The sequence below is a fragment of the Micromesistius poutassou genome (assembly GCF_964030765.1).
Source record: "Micromesistius poutassou genome assembly, chromosome: 2".
In the NCBI taxonomy this organism is placed as follows: Eukaryota; Metazoa; Chordata; class Actinopteri; order Gadiformes; family Gadidae; genus Micromesistius; species Micromesistius poutassou.
In genome coordinates this window covers 10203492-10230991 of record NC_140272.1, presented here as the reverse complement: position 1 = coordinate 10230991, position 27500 = coordinate 10203492, and the positions used below count along the sequence as shown (strand labels likewise).

Sequence of the window (27500 nt, the reverse complement as noted above, 5' to 3'; positions counted from 1 at the left end):
ATTTATGAAGCTGCTCACAGCATGCAAGAGCAATATTAGTGACATCACAAATTACACCCAATGTCTGAGTTTTCTGAGGAGGGGAGGGTTAAGGCGTGAGAAGCATGCAGTTTTTCTTTATAGATCCTGTCCTTCTACAGAGAGTCCACTATCCGTTATTCCATGCAGAATTATTAAAACAACACCATCAGGAGAGTTGTTTTGTGTCCTACAGAGAGAAATGGGGTGGGGGGCTGTTGGGCTGAATATAAGACCAACGCTCAGGTTACCTTCTTCATAAGACCATCGACACAAACACACCCACCCACCCACACACACACACACACACACACACACATTAACATTACTCCATACACACACAGGGCTGAGGTGTGGAGAGAGATTAAGAAAGAGACTGTGTGTGTGTGTGTGTGTGTGTGTGTGTGTGTGTGTGTGTGTGTGTGTGTGTGTGTGTGTGTGTGTGTGTGTGTGTGTGTCTGTGTTTGAACCCACTCACCTGACTCTCAACAGGGCAAATGAGTATCACATGTATCTCACACATACACACACACACACACACACACACACACACACACACACACACACACACACACACATAAACACAACCTCACAGACACACACGCACACTTCCTAACCAGGAAATGTAAATAACAGATTTCATGTGCAATGGTGTGTCCACCTCAGACTAGATCAGACCAGAAGCGACCAGACCAGACTATGCTAGAATATAGTACAATAGAATATAATTAAATATGTTATAAAACAATATAATATCATATCATATAATATAACATAATAGACTAGACTAGACTAGACTAGACTAGACCGAATTACAATAGTTCAATGGATGTGTGTGGTTGTGCACGCATTTGTATGTGTGTGTGTGTGTGTGTGTGTGTGTGTGTGTGTGTGTGTGTGTGTGTGTGTGTGTGTGTTTTTGTGATAGAGAGAGAGAGAGTTAAAGTCAACAGATGGAAGACTTAAGTTATTTGATATAGTTTTAATCCTGACTCGAAAGCCACAGTAACCATAGTTGCTAAACCATAGCTATTAAACCATAACTCATCACATAGAGCGAGAGAAAGAGAGAGAGAGTGAGAGCGAGAGAGAGAGAGACAGAGAGCACAAACCTTCAATATTCTTTGTCTCTCTCTAACTCCCTCTCTTTCCTCCTGCTCGCTGTATCCATTGCAGCTTTCATTTCTTCCCCTTTCTTTGTTCCTGTTGCCTCCCCTCCCTGACCCACCTATCCCTCCATCAACTATTTTAGAACTAGCTTATCCTAGCTATCTTTGCTGTGTACGGGGAATGGGTTAACCTAGCAATTGTAAGTGCTTGGCACTTTTTTCTATGAATATATTTACTGCACTGACAGCGATATATTGTTTATTTTACTTCTGACAAATGTACTTAATATTGTAAGTTGCTTTGGATAAAAGCGTCTGCTAAATGCCCTAAGTGTTAATGTAAATGTTAAGTTGCTTGTAGTTTTTTCCTTAGATCTGCGCATAGTACTTTCTAGATTGGTACATTCTATTTCTTTACTTTCTCAAAGGATACCTTCTAGATATTAACTCTATAGAACCGTAACTCCTAGATGTCTTGGATCTGTTGCTTCAACAACAGTACATGCTACATATTCGCCATCTTCTCTTTTGTTGTTGTGTTTGTCCTTGTTTATCGTCGTTGTAAAAATTGTAGTAAAAATGTTGTAAAAATGTTGCAAGCAGGACGGATAAAGAGATCACAACCACATTTTATGGAGAACAACATAACCATGTCTCTTCAGAGGGTAAAAGTTCTCTGTTCTCCAGAGCAGCATAGTTCTTCACCCTAGGGGACACTAGTCAGTGTTCACCCTTGACCTCTGGCTGAAGAGCCAATCAGCATTGAGCTGGCACTGACCCAGGGCTAAACACTCCCCTGCAGTGACAAGCTGACATACTCCAAAATAAAGACCTTCGTTCCACATCAATTGTATTATCATACAACTATACAAACTATACAGACTTTATAAAACATAACTAAATAGACACAGGAGTCATATAAACTATAAAAAACATATCAACTTTATAAAGCATATTAAGCCTACCAGAAACCTTTCGGCTGGCAAGTTTAAAAGACAAATGTTTACAATATAAAAGACAGGCAGACAGACAGACAGACAGATGGATGGACAGACTGATAAGTGGACGTGATAGAAGTGTATTGGTGCATTAATCCCCTCACTATGCCTCTCTCTCTTTCCAGAGAGGATGTCGGTCAAGCTACATTTTGATTCGCCGTCCAACGGCAGTTTGATCCAGAGGAGCCGGTCGTTCACTGGCTTCAGCTCACTGACTGGACAATGGCGGTGAGTGACAAGGGCTCACAGCCAACCGCAGCGGCCAATATGCTTACATACTTGTACACTCATGGACACACTTTACGACATGTTGATGTGAAAATCCCCAGGCTCAGTCTGCTGAGGAAATACTGTCTCCACAAGTCTGTTTCTCATCCAGAGAACCTGACTGCCAGCATAACATCTCAGACTCATCAGCTATTAAGAGATTGTTGAATGCAAATATAGGTCAATCATGGAGTGCTTAGAGACTAAACCAGAACCCCTTAAACAATAAACCAGGACCCTTTAAACACTTAAACAACATTTAACACTAAAGCATCATGTCTCCCTCAACACCAAAGTAGTAAAAACACTAAACCAGTTAATCCCCTTAAACACTTAACCAGTATGTCCCCTTAAACACTAAACCAGTATGTCCCCTTAAACACTAAACCAAAATTTCCCCTTAAACACTAAACCAGTATGTCACCTTAAATGCTAAATAGTATTTTCCCTTTAGTACTAAACCAGGATTCTATGTTATTCCAGAAACTAAATGTTCAGTTCAGTTGGAATGCTCTTCCTGTCTCTGTGTGTACAAACACACACACACACACACACACACACACACACACACACACACACGCACACACACATGCAAACACACACACACAACACCCACACACACAGCAAGAGTGAGGGAAATTGAGGGTCAATGACAGAATAGAGGGAATACAAATAAAAAGAGGAGAGGATGTTTAATACCATGTAATAATATGAATTCTCTCTCTCTCTCTCTCTCTCTCTCTCTCTCTCTCTCTCTCTCTCTCTCTCTCTCTCTCTCTCTCAGACCCCCCTCAGTTCGTAACTCTCTACGCTCAAAGTCTCTGATTAGTAACAGATCTCCAAGGATGCACCTGTATCCAAGCAGAGTGGGCGGGGTCATGTCGGGTCAGCCACCGGAGCAGGTGGACGGAATCTTCAGAGCGCTGCGCAACGGATTGCAGTACGTAAGCTAGTACTACACTAACTAGTACTGCAGTGCCTAAGCGACTACAACACTATCAAGTACTGCTGTACGTTAACTAGTACTGCATCAGCTAAGATAGTACTACACTCAATGAAGTACTTCAGGACTCAGCTATGTTTACTATTAAGTGTATGAAGCACCTTTACACAACACTGTACATGTCACTTCCTGTAGGGAGTACTTGAAGGTTCACCAGACGGAGATGGACTTCCTGTCGTCTCACCAGAGAGAGACCAAGAGGAATTCCAGACTGGTGTGTGTGTGTGTGTGTGTGTGTGTGTGTGTGTGTGTGTGTGTGTGTGTGTGTGTGTGTGTGTGTGTGTGTGTGTGTGTGTGTGTGTGCGTGCGTGCGTGCGTGCGTGCGTGCGTGCGTGCGTGCGTGCGTGCGTGCGTGCGTGTGTGTACGTGCGTGTGTGTTTGTGTGCATGTGTCATTGATGATGTTCTTGTCTCTCTGTGTTCGCAGGCCTTCCTCTATGACCTGGAAAAGGTAAGAGTTATCTTAACCAGCAACCTGATGCTAATGCTTGTGATGCTAGAGATAGTGATAGTGCAGATATTATACAGCTCACTATGCTCACCACTGCTATGATTGGTAATGTTGTGCTAAAATCAATCTATGATAATTTGTGCTATGGGTAGTATTGTTATTCTAGCAGTTTGCTCTGATAACCTGTGCGATGAGTGGTTATGTTATGCTAACAGTATGCTATGCTAACATGTTCCATGAGTGGCAATGTATGCTTACAGTATGCTTTGCTAACATGTGATGTGAATTGCAGGAGATGCGGGCCCTGGAGCGCTACATCCGTAGGCTCGAGTTCCACATGAGCAAGGTATGCTAAAGAAGGCTGCATACGTGAAGCATAAACATTTGATGATGTGATTGCTGAGAAAACCAAAAATAAATAGCTTGCGGCACTTCTTGCACCTCCAAGATTCCTTCATTTGCAAGATGACTGGAAATGAAGATGACTCAGCAGATGACTGCAATGCCAAGATTAAGTTTAGATATGGAAAGCAGGGGTGATTCACTTGAATTCCTTCCCCCTCCTTAATTGACCCCACTGTTTTTAACTAATGGAACATTCAGTGAACAAACATAAAACAAGCTTGTTTGTAAAATATATGTATTTTTACATATAGTTCAATCAACAGTTGAGGTACTGAGGTAGAACTGTAGTACCACTGTAGTACTACAGTAGTGCTTTGTATTTTAGGTGGAGGAGCTGTATGAGATGTAGTACTACTTTAGTGCTATGTGTTTCAGGTGGAGCTGTATGAGGTGTATACTGCTGTAGTACTACTGTAGTGCTATGTGTTTCAGGTGGAGGAGCTGTATGAGATGTAGTACTACTTTAGTGCTATGTGTTTCAGGTGGAGCTGTATGAGGTGTATCCTGCTGTAGTACTACTGTAGTGCTATGTGTTTCAGGTGGAGGAGCTGTATGAGATGTACTGCATCCAGTGGAGGCTGAGCCAAGGGGCAATCAACATGAAGAAAGCCTTCTCTCTCTCTGCCTCCACCCGGGCCTCCAGAGACAGCCTGCTGGAGCTCAGCCGCACACACACACACAGCCTGCAGGTAAGTGTGCGTGTACGTGTGCGTGTGTGAGAGAGAGCATACACACATGCACAATAGTATGCGTGATTTAAAGGGTCTTTACATTATGCATAGTAAGGGGTCCCTATTTTACCACCAGGTGTGATTTCAATTAGTCAACTTGTGACATCACAAGTGGGAGTGTCCATCCAGATGTATGATTGATAGATAATGGTGTGATCCATTTGTATGGTACACCGGTACGCCCGACCTGCTCTAGGGAGAACGTGACGTAATTTCCTGACTTGCAGCACTTATAGCGTTTCCCGTTTGTCATTGGCTAGTCATTGTTATTGTTAGCTACATTAGCCTCTTTAGCAAACCAGCTCGAAAACAAACAACACAACTTTACATTGTATTGCACGCACAGCAATAAATTGGTATAATAAAGTAGCAATGTAATCAAGTGTGTAAGAGCATTTAAAATCAACATTAAAAATTACCAACGTGATACAAAAAAAAATATTCAGAGTGGGAGTGACCAAAAGGAGACGTTCCTCTGTGAAATGCGGACTGCGTCTACCGGGTGAGGGCTGATATAGCCATCATACATCTGGACACAATAAAACATTAAACACCAGACACAGGGTCAGGGATAAACTCAATCAATGACAGTGATGATGATGATAATTACTATAGGTAGTATATCTTGTGTGGCTTATTATCATCATTTGAGTTTAACATTCGACACAAACATATCAGTCATGACTAATAAATCATCATTTTTATACGTTTGTCAAATTTGACATCTGGTATTATTTAAGTTGAATCTTAAAAGTGGAGGGGGGAGAGAAATGAAGAGGAAGAGAGAGAGAGAGAGAGAGAGAGAGAGAGGGAGGAGAGAGAGTGAGAGAGCGGAAGCGAGAGAGAGAGAGAGAGAGAGAGGACAGGGAGGAGAGAGTGAGAGAGAGGGGGGAGAGTGAGAGAGAGGAGAGAGAGAGTGAGAGCGGAGAGAGATAGGGGGAGAGGAGAGAGAGAGAGAGAGAGAGAAAGAGAGAGGAGGTAGAGGAGAGAGAGAGAGAGAGAGAGAAGGTAGAGGAGAGAGAGAGAGAGAGAGAGAGAGATGAATTCCTCTCAAACAGGGTCAGGACTCAAAATGGGTCATGTCCAGTTGGAGGTGGGTCACAGCCAGATAATGCACAGAACCCCTGTGTCTCTTCTCAAGCAATAGTTTCCTGAGTATACGGTTTGTGCTCCTGAAATGAAAACTAAACTAACAATGTATTTCCAGAGAGACTGAAATCAATCTAAGCTCTCCGATTGGTCCTTCATCAAGCCTGGACAGAGAGTCTCTGTCGAATTGTTTAAAGATCACTCATCAGAAATGCAAACCGAAACCCTTTCAGTCCCCACAAAGTGATGTTACTTAATAATCTGAGTATCCCGAGCATTAGAATGGCAGTCATATTATTATGGGATAGATGTTCCCTAGACTCTGTTGTGGGCTAAGGATCATTTACACAAAACCCAGTTACCCCTATAGCAACACCTCTCTCCCTCCTTCTCTCTCTCTGTCTCTCTAGGTCTACCTCTCTGTCTCTCCCTTTTTCTCTCACTCTCTTTTACTCACGGTGTCTCCTTCTCAAAACTCTCCCGCTTTCTTTGCCAGGCTCTCCCAATTTCAAATCAAAGGGTATTATGTTACGCATTTTCATTGTCAAAGCAAATAAAAAGCAAAATAAAATAAGGTCTGTAACAAAATAAATAACAAATAATAAATCGCAGTAAGATAACAATGTCAAATGTTTATACAGTAAAATGTACTCATGAATATGTCTCTCTCAATCTCACTAGCTCACTAAACTGAGCTCATAAGCATTTCTCTGTCAACTTTCTTACCTCATATTGCAAATATATAATATATGAATATACAAAACTATACGCAACTGAATTTGGATCAGGACACTGTTCTTTATCAGTGGTCGTTGTGCCCAATTCATGTTACTTTAATCATAAACAATTAAGTTAATTTATGGTTTATGGTTGTTTGTTTTTCAAAGGATATGTCAGCAATGGAAGGAGAATTAGAACTATTACTGGGAGAGTTACACATCAAGATGAAAGGTAAACAGACACGGACACACACACACACACACACACACACACACACACACACACACATTGTCATGCTGTATTGTGTGTTGCAGGGTTAATCGGGTTCGCTAGACTCTGTCCTGGAGACCAGTTTGAGGTGAGTCTCCCAGCATAACTGGTGGTATTGGTGAGGTTAAATACTCACAGAATTACTGCTACTGTTCATGTACTGTAGGGTTTACTACTAACTGAAATACTGCAACTGTTCATTTACTGGTGAGGTGAAATACTAACTGAAGTACTGCTACTGTTCATGTACTGGTGAGTTGAAATACTAACTGAAATACTGCTACCGTTCATGTACTGGTGCGGTTAGATTATAATTAATTCATTATAGTTATTAATTATAATGAATATATTAATTTAGACTGACTAGATTCATTAGTCAGTCGGTGGTTTACATTGTCATGTGACCTAAGGACATCACATGACCTGACGATGACATCAAGTCACCTGATGATGTCACCAAGTCAACTGATGATGACATCACCACAGGTGGTGGTGCGATTGGGTCGTCAGCGGTGGAGGATCCGCGGAAGGATCCAATCCGATGACTCGCAGCTCTGGGATGAAGAGGAAATGGTCTTCCTCCCGCACACACGCCACAACTTTGAGATCAAGGTATAAATGGCACCAAACACACACACACACACACACACACACACACACACACACACACACACTACACTCCTTTCTGTGTCTATATGCTTCTGTATCTCTCTATAGAGAGTGTTAGAGATAGAGTGTGAACTCAAAGGTTCTAGGAAACCCAGAGAGGTTCTAAAACAGTGACTCTCAACCAGTCGGCCAGGGCCCATGAGTGGGTCGCGAGGGCATCTTCAATGGCTTGCAGAGCATTTGCTTCTTTCTTATCTTTCGAAAGAAGCCCATGAATTAACTAATGTCTTCAATCTTAATTCACATTTCAAAGTCTTACTATTTAATTGAGTTGCTTCCCATTTGTTGCAGCTTTTTGTTCGCTACATGTTTTATGGACATGAAGGCATTGCTTATTACTGCAATATTGGTATATCTTTTTTTATATTTTTGGGTTGTGAATGAATGACTAATGACACATGTGGCTCCTGAGGCTAGGCCAGTTGAGAACCACCATTCTACAATGTCTTATAGAATGTTCCGGAACAGCCTTCATCCCCCTCTCTCATGTGTCTATGTTTCCGTGTTCAGGTGACAGAAGCCAAGGGGCTTGGCCAGCTGCTGGTTGGCATGGTAACGTGCGCCAGCGCCGACTTCTTTGTGGCTCGGCCGCAGCTCATGCTGGTGGACGTCACAGAGCTGGGGACCATCAAGCTCCAACTAGAGGTCACTTGGAAGTAGGTCCCCACAGAGCCACAACAGGTCCCCACAGGTCCCCGCAGGCCCCCATGGGCCCCCACAGGCCCCCAGAAAGCCACTCCAAGACCCCCCACAGCTCACACTGCACCCTGTACCCACACTGTGTGTTTAGGGTTAGTTTGTGTGTTTTTACATTTACATGTCTGCAATAGAGATGAGTCCTGTACAAAGCAAGCCAAAAAAAGCCAGCTTGCTACATTCCTGCTCCACATATTTATTCTAGTTTGAGTTTGTGTTTGTGTCGGTACCAAAATTCCTGCTCCATGAGCTCTGCGCTCAAACAAGGGGGTTGTAAAGCTCTATGTTCCTATGTTCTCATTTTAGAACATTGCCAGCATTACCACCATGAAGGAACCCTTCTTTCAGAGGAAATACACAACAGACAGACAGACACACACATACACACACACACACACACACACACACACACACACATCAATAATACTGTCTGCCTATGGAAGAGGTTTCAAGTTTCTGATATATTGTGGTTACCATTAATGACTTACAGCTGTGTGTGTGTGTGTGTGTGTGTGTGTGTAGTCCGTTCGACAGCGTGTGGGGGGACCGGTTACGTCCTGCATCCTCAGGAAGGAAGAGTTCCTACAGCAGAACCTCCACATTCACTGAGAAATACTTCATAGTAAGTATACTATACACCCAATACACACACTGCCCTTAATACTTCATAATGAGTACAATATACACCCAATACACACACTGCCCTTAATACTTCATAGTGAGTACACTATACACCCAATACACACACTGCCCTTAATACTTCATAATGAGTACAATATACACCCAATACACACACTGCCCTTAATACTTAATAGTGAGTACACTATACACCCAATACACACACTGCCATTGATATTTCATAGTGAGTATACTATACACCCAATACACACACTGCCCTTAATACTTCATAGTGAGTACACTATACACTCAATACACACACTGCCCTTAATACTTCATAGTGAGTATACTATACACCCAATACACACACTGCCCTTAATACTTCATAGTGAGTACACTATACAGCCAATACACACACTGCCCTTAATACTTCATAGTGAGTACACTATACACCCAATTCACACGACACTTTATACTTCATAGTGAGTACACTATACATCCAATACACACACTGCCCTTAATACTTCATAGTGAGTACACTATACACCCAATACCCTTAATACTTCATAGTGAGTACACTATACATCCAATACACACACTGCCCTTAATACTTCATAGTGAGTACACTATACACCCAATACCCTTAATACTTCATAGTGAGTAGTACACACTATAGTCCTACACACAATACCTAACCTCATAGTAAGTGCACGCTAACAGTAATACAAACATTACACAACAGGAAACTTTGTAGTGAGTAGACCCTAAACACAGAATATACACTACACACAACCACAATTACACAAATGTCCATGTCTCTCTCTCTCTCTCTCTCTCTCTCTCTCTCACTAGTCTATGCTTCATCTGCAGGATGGAGAGGGATCCTTGCAGTCTCTCATCCCCAGAGCCCGCCCCTCTAGAGGAGGCGTGTCCTTACTCAGCTACCTGTCTGACCCTTCCCTCATCCCAGCCAATCCAATCACCTGCTCTGACAGCCCTGTAAACCCAGCCCACCAGCCCAGGTAAGAGAAACTGTTGGAAGTATAATAAAGCACAGTTATCATACTAGTAAAAGTATCTTATAAGCTGGTTAGATCAAAGAAAATCGGTTAGTTGGTGAGTAAGTGGGTAAGTGAGTTAGTTATTATTACTTTCTTAGTTTCTTTGTTAGCTGGTGAGCTAGCAGTACTGAGCCGATTAGTGAGTTAGAGCCTTAGCTCGTTCCCTACCAGATTAGTTATTTAGTTAGTTAGTAGCACGTACGTACTGTTGAGTGAGACAGAGAGAGTATATTTGCATTGCATTGCATTCATTTCATGTCTTTGAGTAAAATACCACCTGGCCCCGCCCACAGCCAGGGCTGCAGTCTGGGGGGAAGCCACCCCCAGCTCTCCCTGGGGGTCCCGGCCCCCACGGAGCTCCCTTCAGAGGGGAGTGTAAAGAGGAGGAGGGCGGTGGGGGAGGGAGAAGAGGAGAAAGAGGACTGGAGGAGGGCGGTGGGGGAGGGAGGAGAGGAGAAGAGAGAGGACTGGATGGGGATGGAGGGGGAGGGAGGAGAGGGGTCAGAGGAGCACTGGGGAGGACGGGAGTCTTCCTTCATACAAGAGGAGAATAAAACACTGTCCCTGCTGGCTTCACCAAGGTTAGAGAACTATTTACTACCAATCAAAAAAAACTGCACTATTTCTACTTCTCTATGAAACTGTTTGGTACACTACTACTAACCTTCTACTGATCTACATCTACACTTAAAATAAGTTCTTCTAACCCGATATATAAATAACTATTTATTGCTGCGATACTAACAGGTGTAGCACTCCAGACATCCTCAGAAAGAACCCAGTAGGAGAGCCAGACAACCGAGACCTCCAGGGGATTGGACCGAGCCCTTCCCCGGTTAAGGACACTGACAACGGGCAGGTAGGAGAACCGCATGCCCCTCTCTCTATACAAAACAAACGTTTTGTATAGAGAAACAAACGTTTCATTTCACGGATTGCCCTTCTGTGGTTAATAAAGTAATACCTCATCTCCTCCTCTCTGTTTTAATATTGCAACAGGGGACTACAGAGGACCTACCTGCCCAGCCCAGCACCCCAGCCGGGGGTCCTTGGGGGCTGGAGGTGAGCGGGCCCCAGCGCCGGCTCCAGGTGGCCAGGCTGGGGGTCCTGATCACACGGCTAGAGACCCTCCTCCAACACCAGGAGGGGCAAGAGAAGGAACTGAGGGCCCTCAACTCTAAGGTGGCACACCTGGCTACAATACTGAAGGTATGAACATATCTGCACCTAGCATATATACAGTTAGTAAAACATATACACCTGGCTACACCACTCAAGGTTAGACTAGCATAAACATCCCCAGTAAAACATCTACACCTGGCCATTATATTGAAGGTAAGAAAACACACACCTGCTGGCATATATACATACCTACAGCTACACCTACACCTGGCATGAAAACAAATACGCCAAGCATGAAATCTATTCCTAGCATAACCTACATCTACACCGAGCATAATTCACCTACACCTTTTGCTAGGCATGCAAAAGCATGCCTAGCATAAACATGAATAGCATAACATCTTAACCTAACATGACTTCCACACCTAACACCTACTAGTTACACAACATACATTCTTCTGCGTAGATATACAGTGAAATACATGTTGTAAAAAAACAACAATATATATTTATAGTCTTTTTGTGTTTTCTTTCACTAGAACAACCTTTCACTGCTAAAGAAGCCGTCATCCGCAGAGACACTGGCAGTCGACACAGTCCTGGAAAGCTTTGACTTCCTGTCGAATGACCTGAATGCAGAAGATGACACCTCTTGTATGGGGAGCTTGAGACTGAAAGACACTGGGTGATTTTAAATTGGATGGATGGATAGATGGATGATGGAGTAACTGATTGATAGAAGGAAAGATTAACTGATGGATGATGGATGTATTGGTAGCTTAGACCGAAGATAAATAAACCCTTATCCCTTATAAAAAAAAAAAACCCTTATCTTCTTTATCCTTCAGGATTGGTACCTTCCAGCAGAACACTCTAAAGAGCATGGGCCATCTTTCCCACAGCAGCCAATCAGCTTCTGAGGAGGAACAGCTACTTGTTGCCCCACTGACTTCTGGGAACTGGAGTCTTGACCAGGCCCTGGAGACCCACCTGGACATTTGCAGTATCATTTTAGAGGTAGAAACCCTTCACCCATCACACCACAATCACTATGCAGCAAATCAAAACACCAGATGTACCTTAAAATCAGTTGTACCCCAAGACCCTGAAAGTAGTTCAATCAATCAATCTACATTGACAACATATACTTTTTGTCAATCAAGATGGTCACCATGTCATTAGGCGATTATTGCATCACAAAAACTTGCTGTTTCTTTTCCTAAAGAGTAACGGGACACTGGCACATGAAAAGTTTCCCCTTGAAGCATTTGGTCTTCATGGCTTCATCACATTATATTCACCTGGGATTGGGGAGGAGGGAGGATTCAAGGATTGATCAACTGTGACTGCAGAAGCACCCGCCACACACGTCACAGTTTGACCGTGACACACTACACGGGGTCAAGACAACCAAATCACGATTTCAATGTCCACGATCGCCCTTGACACTAAAAGTTAGCCTGCAACAGCGTAATTGTGTTGAAAGCGATTGCATTTGTCTAATCTGACCCCGGCCTATGGCCATGTACCCAAAGACCAGTTCCACCATGTTTGAAGTTATAACCAAAGCCCATACAAGCCCCCCTCTCCACCCTGAGCAGTGCATGTGTGTCTGTGTCATGGGGGTCCCAGGCACTGGCCACGGTGGACTCCAGCGGGGCCAGGAGATATCTGCTGGAGGAGACGGCTCTCCAGCACAACGTGCTGGACACCGCTGCTCGCATGATGCTGGAGAACGACCATGCTACAGACAGTCAGTAGTCCCTCCGTCTATCTGTTTGTCTGTCCATTGGTCTAACTGCTGTTCTGTCTGTCTGTCTGCTTGTCTGCCAGTCTCCATGTCCGTCTGTCTTATGTTATAGGCTAATGGTAAACTGTATTATTTATTGATTCATATAATTATAATAAAGTATCCACTTTATTGTAACTGTAATTCAGTAGATCAACCTGGTGTCGTTTCCTCCTCAGTCCTTCCCAAGAGGACCAAGGACCCGTCCTTGTTCTGGGATGATTGCGTTGCTGACGACGACACTCCATTCTGTTGCCATGTCGACAGCTTCTCCAGATCACTAAGGAAACGATACACGCACAAGCTGAAGGCCAAGCACCCCGGCCAATCAGAGAAAGGTACTGCACAGAGCATAACGCAATACAAGTGCAATACAAAGGATCTTTTCAGGTGACCCATTATTTAGTCTGCGTCACCCGAGTAGTCCACAGAGGCTGTCCCATCACCATGACTACCAGGTTCCGGTTCATAAATGCTAGACGAGTTGAGGAGCATCACTTACTGTATATGTTTGTTTATACGACACATCACCTTCACCTCATGAAGATCACCAGATGTCACTAAATTAGTAACTTTTTGTGACTTGACTAGGCTCTGAATCAGACATTGAAACATTCATGCAAGCACACGTGTAGAGGCTGTGCATGCAGAAGTGGGGATAATGGCAAAAATGTGATTTTATAACCTTTCAATTTGTATGTTTAGTTTTAGTTACTGATTATAACTCATATTTGTTTATGATTGTTATTTGCTCAACCCACGGAGCACACACTCCAGTGCTCTGAAGGAATGTCTGATTCTGACACATACAAACTATTGAAGTGATATTCAGGTGTTTTTTCCTGCAGTGTTCAAGGAGCTTCTGGAGCAGATCCAGGCCAGCTCCATGGTGGTGCCCTGTCTCCGGCCCATCTGCAGCCAGGACAGAGTCACCGTCTTCCAGCTGTCGGTCTACCTGCAGCGCTGGGGCATCCAGGATCTGGGACAACACATCTCACGCCTCGCCAGGGAGGGTATGAAGAAAACTGTGTGAACTCTGCTGCTTCATAAAATAAGTTGCCTGTGTCATAAGGCACCGTAGCTACCTCTCCAGAAAATGAAAACTGCATGTCGGGGGACACATGTTCCACGTCAAGTATGATAGATTCGTTGGGGAGATTGACATAACTGTTCAGCTGAATGACATTATCAAGATACCCAGATGTCACCGTTGGTTGACTACACTCAGATATTGGACACAAAAGTATAATTTGTATGTGTGTGTACGAATCATGTTTAGGCACTATTCGAAGTACTTGAATACTAGTACTAACCTCACGCACATATACTAGTAGGACTGTGTTCTATACTGAATGTGTTTTATGTGCGCTTCAGTCTACCTGCTCTCTGCCCTGCGGAGCTCCAAGAGGAGGCGGGCTCTAAAGAAGCTGAGGGGCAGTGGCTTCGCAGAGCTCCTCCCACTGGGCATGACCCTAGAGACACTGGCTGGCCTGCAGATGGACAGCAGCCTCAAAGTGTGTAAGGCTGCGTCCCGATGCCTGGCAAGGGGCTCCAGCTGCAAGGCATTCAGGAATAAGGTACAGAATGCCCTCCACAATAAGAGTCCCAAGACTTTAGACAGGCCCGGTCACTTTACAAAATGAGTTTCAAAGCCTTCAGGAAAGGACAAGGTACAGATCCTGTTAACTCCACAATGAAAGTTTCACGATTGTAGAATCAGACCCTCCTTCACTATAAGAGTCTCAATACTCAATACAATAGAAAAGATACTGATGCTCCTTCACAATAAGTGTAATCTCTCTCTCTCTCTTGCTTTCTCTCCCTCTCTTTGCGGGTGTTTCTCTCCCACCAGGCAGTAGTGTTCTATACAGAGAGCTTGAAACAGAACGAGGTGAAGATCCAACAAGCCTCCTGTTTGGCCCTCAAACACCTCAGAGTGAGAACACACACATTTTATTTGCCTTTTCCCCGTTATATAGGTCTGAAAATGTTTGAAACCACAACTTTGTATATTTTTTGCATGCGTTTGTGTCAGGCTACAGAAAGTGTTCAGCAGGTAGCAGAGTTTAATTCATGTGTGTGTGTGTGTGCGTGTGTCAGGCTACAGAGAGTGTTCAGCAGGTAGCAGAGTTGTGGAGAAGTGAGGATGAGGACGTACGCAACGCAGCCAGAGAGACTGTTCTCTCCTTCGGTACACCCATCCTTCCCTCCATCCCTCCCTCCCTCCACCCATCCCTCCCTCCCTCCCTCATCACCCATCCCTCCATCATCTTCATCCCTCCATCATCCACCCACCCCTCCCTCTATGATGCACCCCTCTAACCATACACACTGTATTTTCACCTATATACATATATCCATCCAGTTAATTCCAGCCCTCCATAGACTCATCGCTCTCTCTGAATCTCTCCCCCCTTCTCTCTCTTTCTCCCCACCTAGGTAAGAAGGGTTACTCAGGCTTTCAGAAGATGGACCAGCTCAACATAGAACTGCAGGATGAGATGTACCAGAACCAATACACCCAGATAACCATACTATAGATCCAGACCACCCAGATAACCATACTATAGAACCAGACCACCTAGATAACCCTACTATAGAACCAGACCACCCAGATAACCCTATTATAGAACCAATACACACAAACATTACATTATTATAGAAAAGCATAGCATAAAATAAACTAGATCACCGTATTATAGAAGTAGACTGAAACAGATTACAATACTAAACAACCAAACATAACCAGATCACCTCATAGAACAAAGTGATGAAGCTCTGTCGTTGTCTCGTTATGTGCTAAATGCTGCTCCCTGCTGGCGATGATGTGGAACCTCAACCTGGGAAAGCATCTGGACTGTCTGGCTCTCTGGTGAAGAGATGTTAGATAGAGGCAGTAAATATTCCAACATGGTTTATGTTCTGGATTTTATGAAGCTAATTTCTTAAGTAAAAAGACCAAAAGGAAAAAATAAATGAAGGCGGAAGAATGGTAAGAATAGGAAATGAAGGATCCTTCCCTCATCCCTCCTGCTCAGAGAAATGTAATAAGAAAGAAAGGAAGGAAGGTAAGAAGGAACGTAATAGGGAAGGAATGAAGCAAGCTCTGAAAATGTTTATACGGGCATGAGAAGTTCCCAACCAGGAGCAGTGTAACATGGCAGGAAGTGACTTCACTGCATGTTTTTACACACTGGCCTCAAACTTATTCTTTGTGGAAATCTGAAAACCGACTGTCTTCTGTATAACAACCTGTGTTTTATCATACTCTGATATATATATATTTATGAAATCTGTTTTTTTACTCTGTCAAGAAAATTAAATAAAAATATACATGTTTGACTTGAGCATTATACATGTTTGTGTGAACAAAGGCAACAATAAATCATTCCCGGAAGACTTGATGCCGCACACTTATGCCACAATAGCCATTTGAAAACCTAACCCACCTGTTACAATTGGTCTAGGCAGATTTCTTTGAGGGGTTGTGAACATAGAAAGAGCTATATACAAATTTCAACATGATACCTCTTAAAATTGCAATTGTGTCCGACAAACAAAGTACCAACCATCTGTAAGAGTTGTACTTTTCTGTTCAGAACCTGCCGGCCGACAAAGGTTTCATTCTGGCAGGAGTGGAACTCCACTCGCTCAACATAAACACTGCAAAAACTAACTGATTAAAACGTATTTTATGTGAACAAGGGTTAAAAGTGTTACCTCCATACAGCATCACAAATAAGACCTATATAATTACATTTGAGTTTACTTTGAGGATTTATAAATTTGACTGGTGTGAATGTAAGGCTTTTTAAGGCTAAATACCTAGGGACGAACCTGTACTAAAATTTGAACCAAACATAGCTACGGCACAAATTTAACCAAAGTAAAAATCGTTTGATTTTGAGAGGAAGAAACTTTATTTAAATTAAAAACAAACCAATAATGAGCAGTAGAACACAGACAGGAGGCAGGTACAGCCCTCCAGCCTAACAGGCCAGACGACTGGAGGAATACAACACAGCTCTGATCTCTCTCTCTCTCTCTCTCTCTCTCTCTCTCTCTCTCTCTCTCTCTCTCTCTCTCTCTCTCTCTCTCTCTCTCTCTCTCTCTCTCTCTCTCTCTCTCTCTCCAGCATGTGAATTAAAATGGTGAATAAAGCACAGGTGCCAGAAGGAGCAGCAGAACTCCAGAGATGAGGGTCTGGGGGACGAAGGTCAGGAAGAGGATGAGACCATGGGGCTCCCACTGCATGTGTTTTGCGGAGCGGGGAGAAGAATGTTCTTTGATTGTCCACTTCTCTACCACTCTTACCTCGAGGACAGAGGGATTGGGGTTCGCTGGATATAATAGTATCGCTGTAGCAACCGTCCCAAGAAAATCAAATCCACCTCACCAAACATCTTCTCTGGAGCATGTCCAGACGACACGGCTGCCAAGGAACGCATTGAATTCTCCCCTGCAGGTTCAGAGCGGGAAGCTGAGAGTCCACGCTACTATGACGACGTCAAGAACCCTGGAGAGGTTAATGGACAAACCGGGAGCCTGTAAAACATGACGATTAATTCCATCCTCTGAGCTCTTTAGAAGTCCTACGCCCACCCCTTTCCCACAGCATATTCTTACAGCATGGCAGTAGTGCGTCCATTAACTCCACCCCCCTAATACCCCAGGTGTACACAAACCCTGACCCTCAGCCAGTAACCCCACCCACCATGTGCACAAGTCCCACCCTCCCACCATCAGCACCACCCACATCTAAGCCCCCTTTTACAGCACTGCAGCGCACTGGGACGGCCTCCTGTCCTCTCTTTGTCCAATCCAGTCCAGAGCTCATCAAGCCACGGCCCCTCCCACCTCCACCCCTCTAGGTAGCCCCGATGGCAGGATGGTGGCCGGCGTGAGGCATAGCTGAGTCCTGGCAGTGGTACAGGAAGCAGTTCCCCCAGCAGCTGTAGCAGATGAGGAAGAGGGCAGCGAGGAAGACGAGGGCGCAGATGGTGCAAGGCTTCCGCTCCAGCAGGAAGCTGAGCAGGTAGAAGCCCATGAACACTGAGTGGTTGAACCACAGCGCCGGGTTCAGCGGTTTGGGGATCAGCAGGACCGGCAGCAGCCACTGGAGGCAATACATGGTGGGAGGAGGAGGTGGGAGCGAGAGGAGGAGGGGATTCGTAGAGGGAGGTCTGTCAAGCGGCGCAGGGCAATGTCAATTGGGAGTGGCTAGCCGGGTACTTCCTGTCAGGTGGGCCCTGAGGACAGAGAGGGAGGCAGTGAGTGGGGCTCCGGTGTACACAGGTTGTTCATTCCCTCACCCAACTATGTAGGACTGTTGTCATGTTGTTAAACCACTCCTGCATAATTTCTGTTCAATCAGGACATCACATCTGATGGTTCAGAGAATCAATCATTCCCTTCAAAAACCTATAGCTAAGCTCCACAACAGGGGACTGAATCAAAGTCTAAGTCAAAGTAGTCAAATTTGAATGCAACACTTCTCAATGGCAGAGACACTTGGGGAAAGAGTGCTGATGTGCACTTATTGACCGACTAGTTTTCTTATTGTTATTTATATAGCAATGACCACCTCCATTTTGGAAGCATTTTAATTGTTGGTATGTTATGTAGTCGTGTTTTCATTTTGTTGACATGTAATTAATAGTCAAAGTGATTGTCATATTGGGCAGACATTATTGTGGTTGTCAGTGTTTCTCTCATGCCAGACGTTGCAAAGTTTTCTTTGGCTTGGTAACAGTATATTTTTAGTTGAGGATTTTACCCTGATATTGAGTATCACCAAATAACTCCCATGATGCATTCTGATGTATAAGCCCCATATGAATGGACTACACAGAATGCACTCTAACAGGGCTTATGCACAGGGTCGCCTTCATGAGTAACCAAATAGCATTCCTTTTTTTCTTTTAAAATCAGTTGCATATAGATTACGTTACGTCAAAACTTCAGTCATGACTCAAAATGAAAATGGATCAGTCACGTACTTCTGTACTGGTAACATTACACAAATACAAGTGTGATATTCAGCGTGATAAAGACATTTTACAGCAACCGGTGCAGCCGAACAAGCCCTTCAAGTTATAAGGGCTGACTGGTATAAAGTGTTGCACGTCATAACCCGAAATGACGCCTGTCATATCACTATTGTTGTGTACAACTTGAAAGAGGGTAGCTTACGCTCTGACCAACGGTCGTGGAATCGGGATGTACAAATACTCTAAATACACACAAAGCGATTAATAAAACAAACTAACCAAATCAAACCTATAACCAGTGTAGTAAAATCAGAGTTAAGTATTGATGATTGTTCAGGACCCGACCGGTTCCGCTCCGTGGCTGAACCGGTTCAACCTGTATGCGCTTTACAGCGCAAATGTCGTCTGATTAAGTCGCCCAGCTGATACTCCAGTGGTGCCTTAAACCAAACTGAAGTGTCGACGAGATATCAAGCTACAAGCCTTCTTATTCGGGGCCATGTTTAGTGTCCATCACAGCTGCTGCCATACACGCATGCCACAGAAACGCGCACACCAATATGGTATATGCTAGCATTAGTAACACGTCTATCACTCATTTGTAGGAATTTGCGATACCTATCGATATATACAAATATATATGTGTGTATATATAAAGTTACAAACCACCTTTGATTCAACCCTAGTATTGCTATTTCAATTCAGAAGGCTGATGTTTGATAGCTAGCGAGCAAGCTATTCGTTAGCTCGATCGGAAAGCGTCAAAGGTGCCCAGGCCGCTATCGCAGGAAATAAAAGTAAACTAGCAACCCCATCAACAAAGATGGTCTTGTCGAGCCCCACTGTGCGGTATGGTGTGTAATAGTGGTGAAGAGTGTGCTTTAAAATAAATAAATGCAAGCAGACCTGACATGGTGCGGCTCACACTCCGAGTTGCGTAGCTGGCGTTTCAGGACCCCACAATTTAGTACACTGAGAAGATGCCTGAGGAGTGTGTGTGTGTGTGTGTGTGTGTGTGTGTGTGTGTGTGTGTGTGTGTGTGTGTGTGTGTGTGTGTGTGTGTGTGTGTGTGTGTGTGTGTGTGTGTGTGTGCGTACGTGCGCGTGTGTGCGCGTGCGTGAGGTCCCTGTATATTAACCTAACGTGGACCCTGTGAGGTATTCCACAAAGCCGGTTTTATCACTTACCCAGCTAAGTTAACCCAGGGTTAGCGGCAACCCTAGGTTTTCCGTTCCAAAATGAACACGGTATGTAAGTTGCTATAGAAACATATGCTCTCAATCAAACCTGGTCGGAGCAGGTTTTGCGCAGGTTAAGTTTGGAAGATAACCCTGTTTTGCTCAGGGTATTTAAACCTGCGTTCACCGCAGCTTTTACGTGTTCACAATGGCATGCCCTTTTGACGAGAGGCCTGTTGATATCGGAGCGCAAATAATTCGTGGAATTCACAGAGAGAGATTAATTAGACCACGGCTTGACATATTGTCCTTTCCGGATGACTTTTTGCTGGAGAGATATCGTTTTTCACGCGATTCTTTGATATATTTAAATAGCCTTCTCCAACCCTACATTGCAAATGTTACCAATCGTGGATCTGCCCTCAGTTCACTACAAACAATTTGCATAGCTCTCCGTTTTTTGCGACGGGTAGCTTTTTGTACAGTGTAGGAGATGCTGAGCACATCTGAGCGTCTGCCGCTCAGTGCGTAAAGTCTGTCTTGCGCTGAAGCGGTTGTTGCGTAACTTCATCGTATTTCCAGGCCATAAACCCACGAGACGAATTAAAGTGGAGTTTCACCAACTTGCAGGTCAGCATTATCTACATTAAGTGTTCCCGAATGGCACAGAAATGATCCTTGTTGTTGACTTTTCATCTATATTTCAGGATTTCCAAAAGTAATTGGGTGCATTGATGGCACACAAGTGCCAATAACGGCCCCATATATAAATGAGGCTGATTAAATGAACAGGAAAGGCTATCGAAGTATAAATGTTCATGTAGGTATACACAGCCATATTGGCTATTTCCAATATAGGCAAGAACTCCGCTAGCCCGTAAACGCGCCCCCCTCGCCCGGGGCGCAATTCAATGTAGAACCGCTACTGTGAGTAGCAGTTGGATGTGGATGTCCATGTCCTACAGGCTGCAGCCAGACTACTCCTTATTTCCAGATACTGATAATGACCGGCGTTCTATACATTATCCCTTACTTATAAAACGGGTGGCTTAAATCAAGCGATCTGATTGGTTCCCAACTGTTGCATAATGAGCGTATACACACAGCTATGACGTCCATTCCGAGTTCAGTATCACTCCGCGCCTAACTTGAACTGTTGTTTATTTATATATAAAAGCAATTGCATAGTTCACTGAAGCCTAAAAATATGTTGATTGATGGAGAGGGTGGAAATGTTGTGAAGCAATAGGCACACGGTGAGTGAACTGCTCGATAGTAGGCTAAATTGCTGGCGAACCAAGCTACCGTCTCTAGCCTTCAAGGACGCTACAGTGTGTTGCATAGCAACCGCCGCGCACTTTGCAGGCAGGCAGGAGGGACTACATTTTTGTATTCGTTAAAAAAAATGCTTTTCCGACTTTCTCGTTTTTTCAAAATTGAGAGTGTCTATGACTTTCATTTCGCCATACTTCCGTAACCATTTTATAAAAGCAATAGATTTATTAGATTGACTTAATTATTACACGGCTCTTCTCAATGCTGTGGAACGCTCCGTTCATTTGCATGGGCCTTCCCGACTTCCGGTGGTGAATTATTTAATTATTACTTCAGTCAGTGAAATGTTCTTATTATACCACAGTTAAAGGGGTCGTCGTCCCTCCGCTGCGCGTCGGGACGAACAACGCTCCTTAACTGTGGTATAATTAGAACATTCCACAGCCTGTCGTGATCTATTGCTTTTATAAAACGGTTACGTAAGTATGGTGAAATGAAAGTCATCACAGGTGTGCGTGTCCACCTAGATGTGTGACGGATAGATGACCAACGTTTGCTAGTCTGGGTAGGCTGATAGACTGATCTATCCGACACACATCTAGGTGGACACGCCCACTTTCCGCCTTGTGATGTCATAAGGGACAGATTTCCGCTTCAGTTTTACACAAAACAGGTGTAAAAAATGAAGAATACAACTTCCAAAACTTTAAATGAAAACAAACTCTTCCAGTAATGAGCAAACACAACTAGGTTTCTGATATATATTTGTCATGTTTAACTCATTACTTGGACAAAAGCAGATGATGCATGTGTTTAAAAAAAATGAACTATGAAATAAATTTAAAATAAGTTTGGGCAACCATGGCGATGATCTCATCGGGCAGCCAATGAGCGGAAGGCCCTTATGCAGATACACGTTGGATTGATCGATTGATCAAAAGGTTTAGCTCTGAAACACATGCACGGCATCAGGCATTGCTAAAAAGACTACGAGACGACAGCAAGCAAATCATCAGTGGCTGCACCGGCCTGTAGTCCAGCGGTGGTTGTTAGGGTCATGCAGAGCACTGGAGTCCCACTGCAGGACTCTCCATGGGTTTGAACTCAACACAAGCTGAATACATTGGTTCAGAGTAATTTTTTGGTTCATTTTGCACATCAATAATTGCCAGCATGTGAAAGAAAAACCTTTGAGAAAATGTGTCTGCAGACAAAAAGAAACATAGTATATTCCTGGTTTCATACATTGGTAAGCTGACGAAAGCAGCGCTTGTCTTGCTACATAGATCTCTTATTTCATAGACATTGCCAGACAACAACATTTGTGCTAAATAGAAAACAAAACCGGGGCAGAGTCCAGTTGAGTGTAATGAAGCCCCCTGCAGCCCTATAGGCCCAGGACAGGAACATACAATCGAAGAATGAGACCAGAAGTCGCTTGCAAAACCATAAACTGGGTTATTCTTAAAAGTTACACTCCATCCCCTCCCCAGACACAGCAGGCTATCACTTCTCAGAACATTAAGCGTAATCGAGGCAAAATAAAAAGGTAGCCTCACTATTTTACGTGTTCCACAAGGCCGGTAACTACGTATTGTCAATACTAGCAGCCTTTAAACCGATGACCAGTAAAGTGGGTGGCACGCGAACAGTTGCATATAGTGTAGCAAATAGTAGCTACATGGCCCAGCTTTAGCACAAAGCATAGCATTGTGTAACTACATGGCCAGCTATAGCACGCAGCGTAACATATAATAGCTAATTGGCCCTGCTACCACACACAGCGTAGCATAGTGATGCTACATGGCCTGGCTATAACATGTAGCATAGAATAGCAACACGTAGAGCTACATGGCCGGGCTATAGCACATAGCGTAGCATCACTTAGCTACTTGGCTGGGCTATAGCATGGATCAGAACAGTTGAAAAGCCGGGGCGGGTGGGCAGTGTTAACGCCTGGAAACAGACAGTGGGGCCGAATGTTACGGACGACGCGTGACTCCACTTTAGAGGTCACCAGCTGAATACAGTTGCCATGCCAACATTATTAAAGAAGCGTCAAAAGGCTTGCAGGGTTTAATATAGCGGGCAAAGATTGGAGATTGGAGATGTAGGCGGCTCCTTAAAGACACTTTCAGCGCCAGCAGTACGAGGACCCCGCAGAGTCGCTCCCGTAGGCCAGGTGCCAAATGATTGGTCGAAGAGGTGGGAGGAGGAGTTGGTGTCATCCCCAGGCGGTCTTGACGATGATGAGGTGTCAGGTCCAAACCCATCTGAGAGTTGAGGACGACACACTTCCAGTGCAGATGCTTCAATGTTGACGCAGCACAAAACCAGTTAACCAATGGGAATGTTCCCATGTGTTGTCGTTAACAACCAACCCACCTGTTAGGCACTCTTTCCCTCCATGTGAACACTCTGAGACCTGATCCCAAAGCACACGGAGCACACATTTTGCATCGCATTTGCAGCGTGACCCAAACAAGAACTACAATCGTACTGTTTTAACAGAGCAAAGCACAGAGAGCATGCATGAGGCGCCGGCAGGGTTGTCTTTTCCCGCTCGCTTCAAAGGGACTCAAGTCTATGTTGGATGCGAAAAATTCTAACAATTAAAAATGTGCTTTAAGCACTACACTCTACTTTAACTTTGATAGAACCTCTGTGACGATGACTTCCTGTGATGTCAGTGACTCCTCCTCATCACCAGTGTGGTTTAGTTGTGATTGGACAACACATCTGTCTATCATTCATCGTCTCTCTTCCTTCTCTTGTGTTCAAATATTTTTTACCAATGTGAGACGTCCCCCATTTCATCCTCCCTCTCTTGCTCTTCCTCCTCCCTCTCTTCCTCTTCCTCTCTCTATCAGAGATGGGTGTCCTGCTCCTCTTCCTCCTCCTCACAACCGGCTTGGTTAACGAAAACCTAGAGGGGAATAAACCAGAAACATTACCAAGAATCTTACCAGAAACATGTCCAATGTTGTAATCTTTAGTGTACATTCAAATAATACCATAATAGGCTCTTATTTGACCCCCAAATGTATGATGGATAGATCAGCCTTCCAGTTGGTACAGTCCATTGGGTAGAAGGGTAGGCTGATCTACCCATCATACATTTGGGTGGACACTCCCACTTGTGATGTGACACTGATTAGATTTTGAAATGGCTAATTTTGAAGACTTTGAAATGCACCTGGTAGTAAAATAGGCGTTCTTTAATCAATTCATCACCATGGACTGGGACATTTGGCTACAAACCCACAAACACTTCTGCATCATCTTCTGCAACTATCCCAGCATGCACATGCTACTCACCTGCCAGCGGCTGCTGTCAACCTCTCCCCCTTCGCGGCTCCCTGTCAGCCCATTGGTGCTTGCCTTCTTCTCCTGCATCTCAGGCTGGCTGTCATTGGTCACGTCCAGGGTAGGGTTATCATGGCAACCGTTCTCCACAAAGTGAAGCTCCTCGGCTCGCGACTATTTGGGGGGGGTGTTTAGGGTGACATGGGAGAGTGTGTGCCTTAGTTTATGTGCTAGTAAGTGTGTGAGAGTGTGTGTGACTGACTAACCTAACTATTGTTAGTGCTTGGCACTTGGTTCTATGAACACCCTTACTGTACCGACAGCGATATATTGTTTCTAGTTCTTCTGACAAATGTACTTATTGTAAGTCATGGTAGATGAAAGCGTCTGCTAAATGCCCTAAATGTAAATGTAAATGACTGACTGTGTGTGTGTGTGTGTGTGTGTGTGTGTGTGTGTCCCCACCATTGTCTTTGAGGCCAGGAGGCGTCTCTGCCAGCAGATGTATCCCAGGCCAGAAGAGATGATGAGAAGGCAGACCGAGCCAATGATCAGTAGGACTACCAGCAGCTTGCTGTAGTCCCCCCTGCTGGCAGCTGGCTGTACTGCACAGCTGCTGGCTGCCCCAAACTCCAACACACCAAGCTGTTTGCAAACACACACAGACACACACAAACATATATATACAGTATAACATATACACCAAGCTGTATGTACACACACACACACACACACAACACACACACACATACACATACATAATATATACACATAGCTGTATTCACACACACACACACAAAAAAATATATACCAAGCTGTATGCATACACACACGCCAATATCTATCCATCTGTCTGTCTGTCTGTCTGTCTGTCTGTTGATGATGGCTAGTTTAAGCAGCCTCATCTGGCCAAGTCTGATTGGTATCTGGGGCTGGGTGAGGCTGCACATCTGTTGCACTGTGCACAGGTTAAACCAGCCATCTCCACACACACTCAGGGAGAGATCTCCTTCAAGGCAACATGGAGCACTAGGCCATGTATCATTCCATGCAAAACTTTCAATTAACTGGATTTTCAACACCAACACCCTGCGTCCTTTATTTGGAGAAGCCCAGTAAAAGTCCCCTAGGTGGAGTGCAGCATGGTCTTTGTTACAGTGTGTTACCTGGATTAAACTCTTTCGAACCTCTCCCAGCATCTGAAGCACCTCTTTAGTAGCGATCACACCTGAAACATGCCAACGTAATATGATATACATATATGTTACATATATATATATATATATATATATATATATATATATATGTATGTAGATAGCGTGTTATAGGTATGTAATATGAATATGAATGCCGGGTTGTATGCGTGTAATATGCATGCTCATACCATGGTTGGAGGCCACGTTCATGAGCAGCTGTGGCTGGTGGTGGTTTGGTTTGCTGAGGTATAATACCCATGATTCTTCAGGGCTACTGAGCCTGCGAGCAAACACACGCTCCATCAAATCCAGTAGCCTCACTCCCTGGTCTGCACGGAACTCCTCCTGCACACCAAACACACACACACACACACACACACACACACATAACTACTAACTAATCAAATCATTAACTAGCCAATCGTCTTATCTGGTATAAAGTGGAATAGTTTAGTGACGCCTCATTGGAGCTGTGTCCGAATACTTTTTTTGTAGCCTCTTTGAAAGGTTTCAGTTGGCTGCGTATTAGCTACTTTATCCTTTATTACACATTTGCGGGGGAGGGGGGTAATGATACTACCAGTGTGTAGCACCCACCTGGGTGATGCACGGATGCCAGTATGGGCTAGCACACACTGGCTGTCACAGTGGAGAGGTAACAAATGATGAAGCTAGACAACTATAGGCCAAGGAATGATTAGGGGGGCATTTTGGTACAATAGTAAGGATGGGAATGAGGCCAGGATACCAGGGATGGCAACCATATTCTTGCGATGAGTGTCATGGAAACTTGAATTACCACATGTAGTCAGGACCTCGGTTTAACGTCTCATCCAAACAACGGGGCTCTTCAACGGGACAGAGTCCCCATCTCTTTACGAGTCCCTATCCTCCGTCCTAGGGTATTGGATATATTTCATAGGCCAGAGCGTAGAGCAGCCAACACTTCTACCAGCACCAACTGCTCCCCCATCCAAGTACGTACAAGGAACCAGCCCTGCTTGGCTTCCATATAAACCATTATTGCTATGCAGGTAACCATGGGGATAAACATAATCATCTCTCATCTCTAATCAACTCTGAACACAATTCTAGCAGATGGTTATTTCTACAAGTTTCAGAATAATATAATCTTCCTGGACTCACGCAGTTCATGTTGTGGCTGATGTTTAGGAAGACGTAGCCACGGCCCGCTAACTCACTCCAGTCCACACACACCACCTAGTGGCCAGGAGGAGATCCACAAAGTGGAGAGGATGGAAGAGAGAGGGAGAAGTAATATTAGCAAAGCAGTTATCTGTGTGTCTGTCTGTCTGTGTGTCTGTGTGTCTGTCTGTGTGTCTGTGTGTCTGTCTGTTTGTCTGTGTGTGTGTGTGTACCTGTTGGGCCTTCAGCAGTTCGTCTAGGTGAGCCTCTGACAGGTGGAGCTCTGTGACTCCACCTCCTCTGACCTCTGATCCCGGAGCCATCATTGGCGTGGTAAGTCCCAGCAAGTCCCAGGAGAAGTCTGTGGTATGAGAGATGAGCCTCGGATTCTTGA

At 44.3% G+C, this 27500-nt stretch overlaps 3 protein-coding genes across 5 annotated transcripts in view; 1 reads left to right on the top strand and 2 right to left on the bottom strand.

The window, feature by feature from the left end:
- Positions 1-16262, top strand: part of ripor3 (RIPOR family member 3) — an 18406-nt gene extending 2144 nt beyond the window's left edge. Inside the window, exons 2-25 of one of the 3 annotated variants that reach the window (XM_084464214.1) lie at positions 2251-2353; positions 3177-3332; positions 3531-3609; positions 3822-3845; positions 4138-4191; positions 4790-4939; positions 6958-7021; positions 7105-7148; positions 7547-7672; positions 8240-8385; positions 8948-9047; positions 9914-10065; positions 10398-10685; positions 10852-10963; positions 11104-11313; positions 11766-11911; positions 12075-12243; positions 12859-12979; positions 13195-13353; positions 13864-14028; positions 14390-14592; positions 14868-14951; positions 15116-15206; positions 15455-16262. In XM_084464214.1, coding sequence (XP_084320340.1) covers positions 2256-2353; positions 3177-3332; positions 3531-3609; positions 3822-3845; positions 4138-4191; positions 4790-4939; positions 6958-7021; positions 7105-7148; positions 7547-7672; positions 8240-8385; positions 8948-9047; positions 9914-10065; positions 10398-10685; positions 10852-10963; positions 11104-11313; positions 11766-11911; positions 12075-12243; positions 12859-12979; positions 13195-13353; positions 13864-14028; positions 14390-14592; positions 14868-14951; positions 15116-15206; positions 15455-15555 — 3042 coding nt within the window. In that variant the 5' untranslated portion in view covers positions 2251-2255 and the 3' untranslated portion in view covers positions 15556-16262. Of the gene's footprint in view, positions 1-2250; positions 2354-3176; positions 3333-3530; positions 3610-3821; positions 3846-4137; positions 4192-4789; positions 4940-6957; positions 7022-7104; positions 7149-7546; positions 7673-8239; positions 8386-8947; positions 9048-9895; positions 10066-10397; positions 10686-10851; positions 10964-11103; positions 11314-11765; positions 11912-12074; positions 12244-12858; positions 12980-13194; positions 13354-13863; positions 14029-14389; positions 14593-14867; positions 14952-15115; positions 15207-15454 lie in introns of all 3 variants that reach the window. The other 2 variants (XM_084464213.1, XM_084464215.1) reach the window with 2 other exon arrangements.
- A 614-nt stretch (positions 16263-16876) lies between these two features.
- Positions 16877-19976, bottom strand: blcap (bladder cancer associated protein). Its single transcript, XM_084464224.1, has 2 exons — positions 19912-19976; positions 16877-18264 (listed from the first exon to the last, which is right to left on the bottom strand). The coding sequence occupies exon 2, from the start codon at positions 18144-18146 to the stop codon at positions 17883-17885; it is 264 nt and encodes an 87-aa protein (XP_084320350.1). The 5' UTR covers positions 18147-18264; positions 19912-19976; the 3' UTR covers positions 16877-17882.
- Positions 19977-23189: 3213 nt separating this feature from the next.
- The window catches only part of podxl2 (podocalyxin-like 2), an 8514-nt gene continuing 4203 nt past the window's right edge, over positions 23190-27500 (bottom strand). Inside the window, exons 7-13 of the mRNA XM_084464764.1 lie at positions 27340-27500; positions 27107-27181; positions 26149-26305; positions 25931-25992; positions 25230-25409; positions 24777-24938; positions 23190-24384 (exon numbers count right to left, since the gene is read on the bottom strand). The exon at positions 27340-27500 is cut by the window's right edge and continues 12 nt beyond it. Of these exons, the coding sequence (XP_084320890.1) occupies positions 24325-24384; positions 24777-24938; positions 25230-25409; positions 25931-25992; positions 26149-26305; positions 27107-27181; positions 27340-27500 (857 nt within the window). The 3' untranslated portion in view covers positions 23190-24324. The remainder of the gene's footprint in view (positions 24385-24776; positions 24939-25229; positions 25410-25930; positions 25993-26148; positions 26306-27106; positions 27182-27339) is intronic.